General features: G+C 42.6%; 1 protein-coding gene across 6 annotated transcripts in view; it reads left to right on the top strand.

Annotated features, from left to right (window-relative positions):
• Positions 1-16540, top strand: part of ZSWIM8 (zinc finger SWIM-type containing 8) — a 137059-nt gene that overhangs the window by 80558 nt on the left and 39961 nt on the right. For all 6 annotated transcript variants that reach the window (XM_040320440.1, XM_040320444.1, XM_040320442.1 and 3 more), the window contains 2 exons: positions 3793-3976; positions 13771-13869. In XM_040320440.1, the coding sequence (XP_040176374.1) occupies positions 3793-3976; positions 13771-13869 (283 nt within the window). The remainder of the gene's footprint in view (positions 1-3792; positions 3977-13770; positions 13870-16540) is intronic.

Raw genomic sequence — 16540 nt, 5'->3', positions numbered from 1 at the left:
AAATACAGTGCAACTAGAGATGGTTGGCTTTATTTGATTGGTTGGTCTGTGTTCTTGCTTTCTCTCTTTTGATGTGCAACCGTATGGTATCTCAAAATATCATTACTGAGACTGACTCGGAGAACACGAACTAATGAGTGGCTCTCATTTTATCCTAGCATTCATCTTGTACAGCTGGCAGCTCTTGGCAAGTTTGCAATCATTTATTTTTTTCCTGATTTCAGCTATTTCCGAGTGCCATTTTAGGATCCTCAACAGTTTAACCAATTTAGATTTCTGCCTGCAGATGTATTTAAACAAAGAACTCTGCATCTATGTTAAATGCAGGATCTCACTAGATGAACATGTTTTTAGTTCATATTCTCAAGTAAGAATGTACATTGAGGAAGCACATCCATAGGGATCCTGAAGAATGCTGTCAATATACAATTGGCTCTTCTCCACTGAATACCATCTAAATAGGATAGCTCCAGTACTAGAAATATTATATACACACACATGCAACTTGCTGCATAGCCCTTGTTTACATCCTTTGAACACAGGCTAGTTATTCAATCTGACTGGATCACATTAAAAAGTATATATTTGCTGTATTCTCAAGAGTCCCTCAAAAACTAAAGCTAGATGTCACTGCACGATTTTAAGGTGTATGTAGCAGTGTGGCTTCAAAATAATTCTGCTGATTGCAGAGTAGACTGTCATACTTGTACTGTTCAGCATTACTTGTTTGTACTCAGCCATTGTGCCAAACCTGTTTGTCTTTTTACTGAGCGGCAGTCATCTAATATAGGCTGTAGCTATAGTCGTGGTCTAAATGCTGGTAGATCTGTTGTCTAATGAATGTTGTCTCATGAAATATACAATTTTTGTGACATCAATTTTTTTTGGTATGACCACCCTTATGAGCTGGTGGGCCATGGTAAATGAGGACATAATAATTAAAAAATAACCTGTGCCCAGACATTTAAAGCGGAAATAAACGTTTACATAAGCCCATTAAAATGACTAGCTTTAGGTGATAAATACTCAAAGCAAATCCTTATACGTAAAGTGTACCTTTTAAGGCCCCTTGCACATGGGACTTTTTAGCTGCAGTGTGTCCCTCCCAGCGTTTTAGTGCACCTGGGTGGGACAGATGCTACATCCTCCCCAGATGCTGTCAAAATCAACAGGACTGGACGCTGCATATGTCTCTCGCATGCACGCTAAAATGCCACACACAGGGACTTGCATTATGATCCATAGTTAGCGTGGTATTAAAGCTTAGTTTTTATTTTTATAAAATAACAAACATGTTATACTTACCTACTATGTCGGGTGGTTTTGCACAGAGCAGCACCGATCATTTTCGGGTCCCCCCTGGCACTCCTAGCTCCTCCCCACTCAAGCAGTGCCCCCCAGAGAAAGCCACTTGCCCTGGGGGCACTGCTATATTCTGGCTTCCGAGCCACTGATCTATGTGTCCATAAGACACACAGAGCCATGGCTCAGCCCCAGCCCAGCTCTCTCCTCATTGGCTCACTGGCTGTGATTGACAGCCGTGGGAGCAAATGGGCTCCAGATGGTGTCTCAGCCAATAAGGAGGGAGAGTCCCGGGACATCCAAGGCTATCGTGAACATCGTTGGCTCGGAGGGGGCTTGGGTAAGGATTTTGGGGCGCTGCACACAGAACTTTTTTTACCTTTTAGGTAAAAAACCTTCAGCCTTTAGAACCACTTTAAGATATGATCGTAACTTACATTTGTACTCTGTTTCTACCATGTAATCTCATAATCTGATCAATCGAAAAACAATAATTTTCATGAACAAAGTATCTCAGAGCTGCCAATTAATGCAAAATTATCATTGAGTGTCCACCCTGGTCAGTTGACTCAGTTTGATTGAATCTGATCTAAACTGAATCATGATTGATTGGAAGGGAAGTTTGGGTATTCTGTTGTTTTGTGAATTGGATCATTTTGATTGAATCGCACATCAATCGGATAAAATATTAGAAGCATGTGTGGTAGAGCTGCACAATTGGTCGTTGAAAAAATTGTGATCTCCATTTAACCCCCCTGACGATCTCCATTGCAGTTTGCTGATTTTTTCATATAACAAGTGGAGAGACTTTACCTGCTCACTCAGCTGTCAAAAGAAAATATCTGGGCAGTCTGCCAAGTTTAGATCAAAAGGATAAACTTTTGTGTGTGTAAAGAAAAAATCTGGGCAGTCTGCCAAGTTTTTAACAACATGAACCATTGTAAGGAACTTCCTCCTTAGATCAAACTTCTGTGTGTAAATGCGGGAAGTTTAACCACTTAATGTCCAAATCGTTTTCTGACACTTGTTTCTTAAGTTAAAATCAATATTTTTTTGCTAGAAACCCCCAACATTATATAAATTTTAACAGAGACCATAGGGAATAAAATGTCAATTGCTGAATTATTTAATGTCACACTGTATTTTCCCAGTGGTCTTTCAAATGCAATTTTTTGGGGAAAAAAATACACTTCAATGAATAATAATAAAAAATAAACAGTAAAGTTAGCCCAATTTTGGGGGTTTTAATGTGAAAGATGATGTTACGCCGCGAGAATCGTAAGAGAATCATGATCTAACTTCTAAGCAAAACAATCGTGATTCTCATTTTAGCCAGAATCGTGGAGCTCTAATGTGTGGCCACCCTAAGGCCCCTTCCACATGAGGCGGAACCGTTTCAGTGTAGTTCACCAGCTCAGCAGGAGATCTCTCCGTTGATATTTGCTGAGCCGGCGGATGACAGGTTCGTCTCCGCTCACTGAGCGGGGAGGGGCCTGTCAGAGTGCCGTCAATTCCTATGGAGAGATCGTACGAAAACGGACAGCATGTCTGTTTTCATCAGATCTCATCCGATCCGCCCAGATGGATGGCGAGCGATCGGCATGCGTCTGATTTTAGCGGATCGGAATGGCAGACGGGTGTCAAGTGTCGGACAGGCGGATCCAAGCGGGCTTGCCATGTGAAAGGGGCCTAAGGCCTAATTCATATGGGCTAATAGGACCCGTACACCACTTTAGGGGGCTGTGTATATATGCCTGGAAGTGACAGGTCTTCTGTGCAGCCAGGCTGTAAAAATTAAATGACAAGCTGAGTGATGCAGCAGCTATACATATCTTTCCTGCACAGTCAGGTGTGTACATTAAAGGGGTGGTTCCCCCTAAAACAAATTTCTAACAATAGATTCGTAACACCCGTTACACTGCGGGTAGGCTGGCTTTTTTTTTTTAGTACATACCTCGATCTCGGCGTTTCGTCCCTTGTCGGTGGGCGTTCCTAGTTGATTGACGTTCCTCGGACGGGCGCATACGTGACGTCACGACTTTCCGAAAGAAGCCGAACGTCGCTGCGCATGCGCCGTATAGAGCCGACTCTATACGGCGCCTGCGCAATGACGTTCGGCTTCTGTCGGAAAGTCGTGACGTCACGTATGCGCCCGTCCGAGGAACGTCAATCAACTAGGAATGCCCACCGCCAAGGGACGAGACGGGGAGATCTCGGTATGTACGAAAAAAAAAAAAAAAAAAGCCAGCCTACCCGCAGTGTAACGGGTCTTACGAATCTATTGTTAGAAATTTGTTTTAGGGGGAACCACCGCTTTAATGTACTTACATTTTCTAAGCAAGCAGTAGTGTGAATAGTCGAAGGACAGGTTCACGTACCACCGAAAAATGTTAAACAAAATAATTACATATTTAATTAGAAACTTTTTTTTTTTTTTTTATCCTGATAGATGTTGTGTTTGCATTTAGAATTGTGTTTTTGGCTCTCTAGGTGAAGTTGGCATATCAGGAGTCTGAGGTTGTATCACTATTGAAGAAGATTCCTTTGGACTGCAATGAAATGAACACTATTCGTGAGCGTGCTAAAGAGTTACGGGATGGCACTTTGTGTGATTATCGGCCTGTTCTCCCTCTTATGTTGGCCAGTTTTATTTTTGATGTCCTTTGTACTCCAGGTAAGACTGCTATTAGAAATTATAGTTTGTGGTTTTAAGCCTGGCTTCTTTACTACGAGATACATTCAAGTGATTTAAAAATTAAAAATTAAATTTTTTTCATTAAAATAACACACATGTTATATTTGCCTGCTTTGTGGAATGGTTTTGCACAGAGTGGCCAGGATCCTCCTCCTTCTCGGATCCCACACTGGCGCTCCTGACTCCTCCCTTTTCTTGGATGCTCCCACAGCATGCAGCTTGCTATGGGGGCACCCGAGGCAAGCCACAGCTCTGTGTGTCCATTCTGACATTGAGACGCAGTTCGGCCCCACCCCCTCCGTCTCCGGATTGGCTTTGATTGACAGCAATGGGAAACAATGGCTCCTGCTGCTGCCAATAGCCAATCAGGAGTGCGAGTCCCCAGAGAGGCAAGGCTCTCTTGGACATCACTTGATCAAGAGGGTGCTCATTTAAGTATTCTGGGAGGCTGCTGCACACAGAAGTTGTTGTTTTTTTTAACCTTCATTTATAGAATGCATGAAGGTAATAAACCTTGTACCTTTACAAGCACTTTCAGTTTATTATCTTGCACCATACAGATTCATTTTTAAAGTAATTAAAACCTGTTCTAACTGAACATTTACGTTTTACTTTTGTCAGATTTTTACACTTTTTTATTTTATTTTCCATATAATAAATCCAATTAGTTTTTTTAATCCTTCGATTTTGCTTTTAAATGTCCTTATTTTTTCTGAGAAATACTCACTTCCTGTTCTTCTGTCTGTAACTCAACACCGTAATGCAAGGCTTTCTCCCTGATGTGGAGAAAGCCTCTTGAGGGGAGAGGGGGTGAGCAGGCAAGTCAGGACGCTCTCTAGTTTGCAGATAGAGAAAGGAGCTGTGTGTTAGTGGGTATCCTGACACTCCTGCTCTCCCCCTCCCCCTCAAGAGGCTTTCTCCACACCAGGGAGAAAGCCTCGCATTACTGTGTGTAGTTACAGACAGAAGAACAGGAAGTGAGGATTTCTCTGAAGAAATAAGGACATTTAAAAGCAAAATAGAAGGATGAGGTAAGTGAAGGAGGACTGCACTAAGGTAAAGGAAGCTATTTAGGGAAAACTTTTTTTCCTTTACAACCCCTTTTAATTTTAAGAATATTGGCATAATTTTTTTTGTTCTATTGCTGTCTGTGTTCCCATTAGGCAGATTTCCTGTTTCTTCTGTTGGTAACTCCCCTTGTGTCTGGGGAAATAAGCAAGGGCAAACCTTATAGGGAGCACAGCAATAGAAACATGACAGATTCAAACTAGCCTTTCTCAAACTTTTTACTACAGATGAACGCTTGCGATGATTTCCAGGTCTTGGGGGAACGCTGCTAAAACCAATTCATTGTTGGTCAGCAGGAAAAATACCCCTGACATAGGGGGTCATTGGGAAGAATGTGCCTCCCCTGCTGTGATTGTCAGAATTACACCCCTCCAGACAGCCAAAAGGGTTCATTAGTGTCATGCTGGCTCTGCCAAATGGAATTAGACCCAGAACTATCATATGGGAAGTCGATCAGCTACAGCCCCTACCAGCCTCTGGAGGAACCCCCTATTTTGAGAAGGGCCATTCTAATCCTTCCCTTGTTATCCAAAACAAGTAAAAACATTTGGGCCATCATTCGGGTTTAAATATACATTTAGCTCTAGTGCTCCAAGTGATTTAATGTTCTGTTTCTAAAATGTTACGTTACAGGAATTCTGGGTAATAGAAGTGTTTAATGCTAAAATTCTTGCATTCACCACAAGAGGGCAAGAAAGACCCACTTTACCATCTTTGACATAACTCTTCTATTTCTACTTCGAATTTTACTCCTGTTGTGTTTTTTTTTAATTATGTACCTTTTTAAAACACAAAATGTTTACCAATACTACCTGTCCTGTACTAGTTAGTGTTTTCCATCTTGCTAGACATCTGGGCCATCCCTCTTTTTAAAGGCTAACTCCCCAGTTTGGACCATATTATGTGTTCCACCCATATTTAGGGAATAACATGATTTCAGGCGCTCCTCCCTCCTTCCTCGCAGTAGACAGACTTGTAGTTCTCAGTGGAAAAAACATGAAGTGATTACCGCACTTGTAGTCCATGGAACACGACGCGTGGGATTTTGTTGTAACGTGGGTGTACGGAAGGGATTGTGTTAGGACACAGCACAGAGAGAGAGTTCAGAGTAGCAATGGGCACAACATAGATAAACAGTTCCTGGGTAGCTATAGGCACAGCACAGGGAGATGATCCTCAGGGTGGTAATAGGCACAGCAAGGGTTAACAGTTCATGGAGTGGGAATACAGCACAACAAAAGGGATACAGTACCCTAGGCAGCAATGAAGCACAGCAAGGGGAAATGATCCTCAGGCTGGGAATATGGTACAGCAAAAGGGGGAACAGTCCATAGGGCAACAATAAGGCACGGCATGGGTAAATGATCCTCTGGCGGTAGTATGGCATAGCAAGGGTTAAGTGTCCAGGAGCCAGTGGCTCCTGCTGCTGCTTGAATGCAGTGTAAAGAGGGGAGAAGAGATGCAGCCTTACACAGGTACACGGAGGGGGCACAGGGAAACTGAAAACTTTTTTACCTTAATGCAAACAATGCATTAAGGTAAAAAAAACATTTAAGGCATTTCAAGGGAAAAATTATCCTATGGGGGGGGGGTAGTATAGCACAGCAAGAGTTAAACGTCTATGCAAAGTTCATATGACACAGCAGAAAGGGAAACAGTTTACAGGGTAACAATGGGCATGGCAAGGGGAAAAAGGATCTTCTGAGTGGTAATATGGCACAACAAGGGGAGAGGACAGGAATATTCAGGGACTCACGCTGAGGAGGGGTTGGATGGTCCTGGGCTGCTGGTGATGGACGGCTGGTTCAGAAGGGTCACGGTGAGAAAAAAAAGAGCAAGCTGTTCCCGCCAGACCCTGGCACCTGGGGGGGGGAAGGAAGTCCTGCAGCCATTATGAAAAAATCATGATCATATGTGGTTTGGAGAGGTGGGGAGCAGAGGGGGAACGCTGGGTGCTGTAACACTTGGTATGAAAATAAAGCTGGAGGATCATAGTTGCAGAAACAATAATAAATTCACTTATTTGCTGTAAATACGGGTACAATTATTATTTTCTGGAAAAAGTGAACTTAACCTTTAGCCATCCTAGATGCTGTTTCAAAACTGCATAGGCAGTGCTGCTTTAGTAGTTATTTGACCCCTCGTCCGTATAAATTATTATTATTATACAGGATTTATATAGTGCTAACAGTTTGCACAGTGCTTAACAAAATGAAGGCAGACATTGCAGTTGCATTACAATTTGGTACAGGAGGAATCAGAGGGCCCTGCTCGTTAGAGCTTACAATCTAGGAGGGAGGGTCAAGTGATACAAAAGGTAATAGCTGTGGGGATGAGCTGATGGAGAAAGTAAAACAATATATTAGTTAGAAGCAGCATAAGCTTCCTTAAAGAGAAGGGCTTTCAGGGATCGTCTAAACATGGATAGTTTAGGAGACAGTCGGACAGATTGGGGTAGGGAGTTCCAAAGGATGGGAGAAGCTCTGAAGAAATCATGGAGGCGAGCATAGGAGGAGACAAGGGAGCTAGAGAGCAGGAGGTCTTGGGAGGACCGAAGAGAGCGGCTTGGTTGGTATTTTGAGTCTAGGTTGGTGATGTACCTGGGGGCAGAGTTGTGGACGGCTTTGTAAATTATTGTTGGTACTTTGAATTACATTTTTTGGGTGAGCGGAAGCCAGTGGAGGGATTGAAAGGGGGGGGGGGGGTGGAGGACACTGAACGGTTGGTAAGGTGGATGAGTCTTGCAGAAGCATTCATTATGCTATTCTAGCGGAGGCATGTCACTTACCTTGTACATTCTTTCCAGCTGAGATCACCCCCACACAGCTATTGGAGCCGACTGTCAGTTTTGAAAACTGAGGTTCTGATATGTCTATTAGAGCTGCTATAGGCAGAAATTATGCACAAAAGAAACATGTTCCAGCTCAATGCTTGTAAAAATGTAAACAAAACAAATACATATCAGTCGACTGTAGTTCGCAGGAGCAGATCATTTATTTTTACATAGAAGAAATCATCACTTTGTATCTAAGAACCTAAAATGTTTGGCGGACCCCTGGCCAGACTTTGGTCATTGAAGTATTTATATATTCCATAGTCCATGCCAGTGTGGAAGGGTGACAACACAAAAGCACAGTTGTCACTCTCTAACAGGAAGTGCTTGAGTAAGGGCCTATACACAGTTTCACCCGGTATTATTTTAAGGAAAACAGCAGATTTTAGCATTTTGAAAAACACTTTTGGAATGATATTAAAGTGGTATTAAACCCACAAGCAAACATGTAATCTATTGCTGCTTAGGAATTCTTAGATGTGATAGCTGCATTCATTTTTTTAGGCTTTTTGACTTTTAGGCTTTTTGATCCTGCTAGTAAGTCTGTTGTTTTTTAAAAAGACAAGCTCTCCGGCAGAATGCATCAGTTAGAGATGAGACAACAATTTAACACTGGCAGAGGTACTTACAATGATCAGCCCCAAAAAATAAAAAGTTTGCTGTAACTGTTTACAAAGTATTAAATGGAGTTTGGCTTTACTTCCTTTAAGACCAGGTTTTTATTTTATTTTATTTTTTTGCTATAAAATTACTTAGAACCCCCAAACATGCCATGCTTTAAAATTGTGCATGCTCGTGGAATGGCGACAAACTACGGTATTTAAAGCGGAAGTAAACTAGCTTATTATGAAATACTTACCTCCCGGCGAAGCCCCCATATCGGAGTCCGGTCCACGCCGAAGGAGCTGACATCTTGCCCTCGGCGTGTCTTCCGGGTTCGTGCCTCCGGCGATGTGATAGGCCGGAGCCGCGACTACGTCACTCCCACACATGCGTGCAGGAGTTTTCTTCAGCCGGGCATTTAGAGCGCATGCGCAGCCGTCTTGCGCTAGCATTATTGCTTTAAAGGAACACTAAAGGCAAAGTTTTTTTTTTTTATAAATAACAAACATGTTATACTTACTTACCTCCACTGTGCAGCTCGTTTTGCACAGAGTGTCCCCGAACGCTGTCTTCTGGGGTCTTGGCTCCTCCTCGCAAAAGCTTTCCACCTTCATGCGAGCGAGCTCGCATGGTGGAAAGCTTTTGCGAGCGTGCTCCCGTGATACAGAGGCGGCCATAGCCGCCGACTGTATCACTCGGCCCCGGCGCGCCGCGTCGCGTCATCCGCTGCGATTGATAGCAGTGCCAGCCAATTGCTGCGCTGCTATCAATCCGTCCAGCCTAGCCAATAAACGGCCAGGCTGGGAACCGAAGAGAATCACGTGGACACGCGCAGGAGTTTTAAGAGGTCAGGTAAGTAAAACGGGGGTTCGGGGGGGGGGGGGGGCGGTACCGTCGGTTGTTTTTTCACCTTAATGCATAGGATGCATTAAGGTGAAAAAACATTTACCTTTACAACCCCTTTAACTCTAACGATCGTGACAATACTTTACACGTGGTTTGAACACTGTTTACATATGCAGGCGCGACTTGCGTATGCATTTGCTTCTGCGGGCGAGCTTATAGGGACGGGACACTTACATTTTTTTTCTTAATTTTTTTCATACTTACTGTTTTTCTTTTTTTACTGTCCCCTATTTTTTTTTCTGAGCACTGTTATTCCTATTCTAAGGAATGTAAACATTCCCTGTAATAGAAATACACATGATAGGTCCCCTTTATTGAGAGATCTGGGGTCAAAAAGATCATTTACTTTTTTTTTAAAAGCAAAAAAAAGGCATTTTTACTTTTAAGGAAAAAAAATTTAAAAAGTCGATGGCCGAGAAACAGAAGTGACTTCAGAGGTCGCTCAGGTACTCCAAGGGCATAGAGCCAAGTAAGGGTAATCTGGGTTTGCCGATGGCTCCTGTAAATTAGGGAATCGGCTGGAGGCGGGGCATCTCTCCCACCACCTATAAAAGTGATCCTGCGGTGAATCTGCCGCTGGCACCACTTTTATCGGAAAGCCAGCTGCCTAATGTAAATAAACATACCAGGGTTATCGTAGCTAGATGCTGCCAAAACCCCTGTATTTAATGTCAAATTAATGACGTATATTTACAGTTAGGCGGTCGGCAAGTGTTTTAAATTTGCTACTACATCCAGCATCCCTTTTCCCTCAGACGGACAATGTTGCTGTCCCCCCTGTGCTCATTCATCCAGAGTGGAGGCATTCTAATACAGGAGGTATGTTATCGGTCAGATCACCGGATGATTGGTAAACTCCAAATATTACGTTTTGGTTTTAGCTTTAACATGCTAAATCATATATTGGATATTCGATGATAAAGTAACCTTTAAAACAAGCCTGCACTGACCTCTGTAGCTGCAGGCACTGTGAAGCAATTCATTATCAATGTTCACAGCAGAAAGCACTGAAATACCTTAAGTTCTCAGCAGTTTCGCAACCACAAATATATGAAATGTTCGCTGTTGCCTGACCACTGGTTTGTTTTTAAACTGTCCCTTGACTTAACTTTATTTTTTTACCTTTTTTGTACTTAAACTATATATGAAATATATTCTTTTTTATTATTTAATATATTCTACAACCCTCCCCTTCCCCCTCTCAAGAAAGAAAAAAAAGTGTATTTCTGTACTGTAATTAATATCAAAATGAATGCAGTCTGAATAGGTCCAATGTGAAAATGGCTGTGGGCTGTTGGTGGTTAAGGTGCTATGAATCCAGGCTGGTATAATAAGATACGCCGTCTCTCAGGTCCTGATGAAGTGGATGCCGTCACTAAATCCTGAGAAATGTTTAAATCATTTTGTTATGTTTAGCATGGATGCAACTCGGACAGTTATTGGATTGTTCATCACTGAATGATTTGGTCAATAGTCAGTCAAATCTCTGACTAATGTACCTCTACGGAGGAAAATGAAATGATCAGCTCTGCTATCACTAAGTAACCGAATCAGCAATGGGGAAGATCAATCATTCGCGCACACTTTGCGATTTTTCACATGGCAGTGCAGTGTAAGATGAACCTTCAGGCCTAGAGTCATTGGGCTTGTATAATGAAAAGCAGGGCAGGTTGTGGGTTTACTGTCTGACAGATTTCTAGTGCCATTTTCTTATAAGAATGCTGAGCAAAAGCCAAATACAATCAACATGACGAACAAGTATATAAGATGTGATAGGCGTATCAGTGACATTAAACAATTATCCTTATTCGCCCAAAAAAAAGTTTAAGTGTTGCTAAACCCAGGACCCCACATTTACTATCTGGTCTCCCACAGTACACAGAACATGGAAATGCGATTATTTAAAAAAATCTAAACTGTTAAATACTTTTTCTCATCAGCTGTATACAGCAGTCTTCTGTCCGGCCGAGCACTGATTAAAGCTTGTAGGAGGAATTTTCATTCTCCTCTGACTGTCCCATGAGACTGCATGTCTCCTGACCCTCTGTCTGGGCAGAGCTTGATTGGCCCTGTGCTGATCACATGCGCCCTCCCAAAACAAAAACATCTCTAGCAATACACACCAAACTGAGCATGTGCAGAGTGCCCACATGGCTCTGTACTATCAGGAGATGGTTTGGGGACTGTGGAAGAAGGGAAGGATCAGAGAAGACAGGATCAAACAGCCTTTTTACACAATGTGCAGGAATAACCCCTTAGGTTCCACAGTGAGTATAACAAGCTTGCTTTACTGCATATACAGACTGATTTTACTGTTGTGGATTTAGGATACTTTAAGGCTGCTTTCGCCCGGGCTTCGGCGGTAAAACGCTGCTATTTTTAGTTGCTCTTTACCGTTGTTTTTGCAGTGCTTTTAGGCTGATAACGGGGCACTTTTAACCTCCGCTAGCGGACAAAAAAGGGTTCAAAGCGCCGCTACAGTGCTTTAGGATCGTGAGTTCACCACTCCTAATGCGCTGCAAAGAAGCTGCTGCCAGGAAGTTTTGTGACGCCCTGCCAGCGTACAGCTCCAGTGTGAATGGAGCCGCTCTTTCAGGGCGCTTTGCAGGCGCCATTTTTAGTGATATAGCGCCTGCAAAGCGCCTCCATGTGAAAGGAGTCTCAGAAAACATAATTTTATAGTTTTTTTTATTTTTTTTTAAACCAGTTTGGTGTCACTTTAAAACTCATGACTCTCTCACTGACTGTTTTAAACTGATGAATGGTGAAATCTTGGCACTTTCCACTGAAAATTGGGTCAAATTATTCAAGATAATTTCACACGCGTGAAGGTAAAGCTTCAGGTTTGGTTCACATATATGCGGTGTGGGGAACACCGCGAATGCTGAGCATTTCCTGCAGTGCGCTGAAATCGCGTTCTGTTCATGCAATCTGTCACCGGTGTCAATGTTAAATCAATAGCACCCCAAAAGAAATTGCAAAATGCAGGGCGATTGTAAGAACCGGTGGGTGTTTACAGCCATCCGATCCCATTCCGGTGCTGCAAAAAAAATAATGCCTGCACCTTATTTGTGTAGTGTGGTGTGAATTGAGCCCATACAACATGAATGGGCTCATATTGCACTGCAAAGAATTGCATGTGACTTGAATAGGAATGCGGTGACGTTCCTATGCAAATTACATGCATTGTCCCACACTGCTCCTGTGTGAACCCAGCCATGTCATTACCACAGGAGTTTTTATAGCCTTAGCTGAATGACAGCAGTTTTTCCAATCGTTTTACAGCTTCAGTCTTGAACTATTGACCCTCCATTCCCTTCATTTATACAAGTGTCTCTAGTCCTGCAAAAAGCATATTTACTTAATCCCTTATCAGTGAGAGGCTAGGTTACCCATGGGCGCTGCGTTCCCTGTAAAAGCAGAACACAACACTGGGGAAAGTATAAGTATTGCCGCTCCTAATTGTGCGTTGCGTGCCATATAGTGAAGCACATGAAAAGCATGCTTCTTCACAGTCACTTAACGTGTTCGTTTTGCGGTTACGTGAGGCACTGCATGCATTGGTCTTTATTCTTACAGTAGAGAAGTCATTAATTATAACTTTTTGTGAATTGGGACATTTAAACTTGCTTTTTTAATTCCAATCTAAATTTAGTAGGAGTCGGTGCATTGTTTTCCGACTCCAGATACCCAAAATCTACTCCGACTCCTCGACTCCGACTCCTCTACCTCGACTCCGACTTCTCGACTCCACAGCACTGAATTGTAATGCAGCTCTGTATTCAATGATAAATAATCAAATGTATTTTTAGTTCAAGCAGTGTTTAGTCCCTGAATTTGACTTTGTTTTTGCCTCTTACAGTGACTGGTGTATACTGGCAGGAGGGAGAGTCCCCCTGTCAGAACACAATAGCTCAGCGGGGAGATCGCTGTACTAACATCACATAGTTAGTACATCAAGCTTCTTGCGCTGGGTTAAACCAAAAATAACTTGTTGGTGTGTATCGGGCTTTAGGGATGTGTGGCAGGGCAGTGTTAACTCTAGTAATAGACAACATTACAAATTCTTTACAGCACTTTTATATGTATTTCATCTTTGTATTTAGCTGTTTCCTTGGAGTTGAGCTTTCAATTCTTTTTCAGATCTGGTATATTACACAGGTTTTGATTTGAACTCTTCTAGAATGTCTGTAGTATGCTGTATATTGATAATAAAAAGAGAACTGTATGCTGCCTTTTATATATGCATTCCTTTATATTGCTGTCAAAGGAAAGTATAATTGATATTATTCTAGAGTAAGAGCGCGTGGACCGACAGCTGTGTGATCACTGGCTATTGGCTAATTTTGCTTTCTTTTTGCAGTTGTATCCCCAACAGGTTCCCGTCCTCCAAGTCGTAACCGTAACAACGAGATGCCTGGGGATGAAGAGCTGGGGTTCGAGGCAGCTGTTGCTGCACTAGGTGTGTGCATCATGAATACATATCAGCCATTCTCATTTTCTTTAACTCTTCATTTCATTAGGTGATAATTATTTTAAATAGGACCAAGCATTAAAATTAGCTGGAGCTTATAAACACTTAGGCATTGTTCACATGGGCAAGTGTTAAATGATTTTAATGCCTCATACACACGATCGGAATTTCCGGTGAAAAAATCTCCGACTTACTTTTTCAATCGGAAAATTCCGACCGTGTGTATGCCCATCAGAAATTCCGAGGAGTTCCATCGGAGTTTACATAGAGATGTACATGTTCTCGTTTCCTCCGATGGAATTCCGTCGGAACTCTGATGTGAGTTTGGTCGGGCAAAAGCCTGATCGTGTGTATGAGGCATAACACAACCTTAAAACCTATGGGCCAGATTCAGAAAGAATTACGTTGCGCAGCGGCGGCGTAACGTATCCCATTTACGTTACACCGCCGCAGGTTTCCAGCGTAAGTGCCTGATTCACAAAGCACTTACCTGTAAACTTGCGGCGGTGTAACGTAAATCCGCTCGGCGCAAGCCCGCCTAATTCAAATGGGGCGGGCACCATTTAAATTAGGTGCGTTCCCGCGCCGAGCGTACTGCGCATGCTCCGTCCGTCAAATTACCCGACGTGCATTGCGCGAAATGACGTTGCAAAGACGTCATTGGTTTGACGTTAACGTAAATGACGTCCAGCGCCATTCACGGACGACTTACGCAAACGACGTGAAATTTAAAGTTTCGCCGCGGGAACGACGGCCATACTTAACATTGCTTAGACCACCTAGGAGGCAGCCTTAACTTTACGACGCGTATCGCTACGGAAACGACGTAAATTTAGATCGACGGGCATCGCGGACGTTCCTGAATCGCCGTAACTAGTCATTTGCATATTCTACGCCGACCGCAATGGCCTCGCCACCTAGCGGCCGGCCTAGAATTGCATCCTAAGATCCGACGGTGTAAGTCAATTACACCTGTCGGATCTTAGGGCTATCTATGCGTAACTGATTCTATGAATCAGCCGCATAGTTAGGACGGGCGGATCACAGAGATACGACGGCGTATCAGGAGATACGCCGTCGTATCTCTTTGGTGAATCTGGCCCTATGTGACCACCTGGAAGTAGAAGGTCAATTGATTGCTATTGGCTTGTACCAGTTAGTTTGTGTTTATGGAAAGGGGGAATATGTTCTACCAGCATTTTATAGTATTACCCAGTAATCCAATATTGTATAACATGTAGAAGGTAGAATCCCACAACTTCAAATCCATGACTTTAATTTACAGCTTCAGACCTGCCCCATAGCCTTGGCTTTATACAGTGCCGAAAGCTCAGCTGTGATTTACAAGGCCTTTAAAAATATTATATATGTATGCAGAATGCCCACATTTTGGGAATGTATAGTTGTTTGAGGAAATAATGCTAGGACCCCTGCAAAAATGGTTGTGCCCCCACTCTTTTTATAAATTGTTACCCATAGTAAAAAAAAAAGCTGGTATATGAAAGCAGAAGCAAAGAAAAAGTAAAGCGCTAGCTAATCACTTCTATTATTCATTATTGTAGTTTGCTTCATTATTTCAAACTGATTGGTTTCCATGGACAGCAGCGCCATAATTCTTTGCTTCTACTGCTTTAAGTGATCCCATATGTAATCTGCTTCACAGGCTTTTAAATTTGTTTGATTACATTAATTTTCTCGCCATGCTAAAACTAAGATACAGTTGGCTGCACACGAAATGTGACATGCACAGTTGCATTATATTTGATTTATGTATTAAACGTTTATATTGTCTTGGCGTCCATTTTGCGGTTTGTTAATGTCTATCATGGCTATTAGTTCTGCATCATCCTAATTTGATTCACATAAATAGTTAAAGGATAAGTTCCTCTATGGGAACATGTTACAGGTTCCACCACTTTATATGGTGGAACGTGTAACCTATTCCCACTCCTGACGCTCTCCCCCCTGATCCACCCCCTCCCTGTGACAGCGGGACGGTGACCTTCTCCCCGCACCTGCTGTCACAATTTAAAAATGGTTGTATGGGGCCCAGACAGTCGCATAATACATTCAGAGTTCTGTGAATGAATGCCTACAAGTGCCATCAGCCTTTGCGGCTGTAGTTCTCAATGAACTGCGAAGGTGCTGGTGAGATAGTCCATTGAGCTTACTGGACTGAAGCAACTGCTTGCTCGTATCCGAGGTATGAGCAGTCAGCTACACTGACAGTCTGCAGGAACCTGACATTGCACCCATGATCTGCTGAACGCGGGTGCAAAGTTTTACAGGCACCCAAGAAAAACATTTTGTTACCTGCAAAAAAGTTAATTATATTTTTTTAAAAGGTGAATTTATCCTTTAAGACCTGGCTAATAATAGTTTCTTGAAGCTGCAGCTTCGGAGAACCAGAAATCAGGAGCCAATAATGCACGTTTGTAAGAAACTTAATCTTCTCTTAAACTGTTCTAAAAGTGCAGATTTACCACTCAGAGATATGTTGACCTTGTCATGCAATCAAACAGATTGTACTCCCATTAATTCCCATGTATGCTATACCTACTTTGTCTGTTTATTGGTCAGTTGTTAGTATAGTTAATATTTTATCATTATTTATGAAGGCAGAAATTACCTCCTCTCTCATTTCAACCAACAAGGGTAA

This window comes from Rana temporaria, chromosome 8 (genome assembly GCF_905171775.1).
Source record: "Rana temporaria chromosome 8, aRanTem1.1, whole genome shotgun sequence".
NCBI classification, from domain to species: Eukaryota; Metazoa; Chordata; class Amphibia; order Anura; family Ranidae; genus Rana; species Rana temporaria.
The sequence above is the reverse complement of the archived record's forward strand: the minus strand, read 5'-3'. Positions and strand labels throughout refer to the sequence as shown.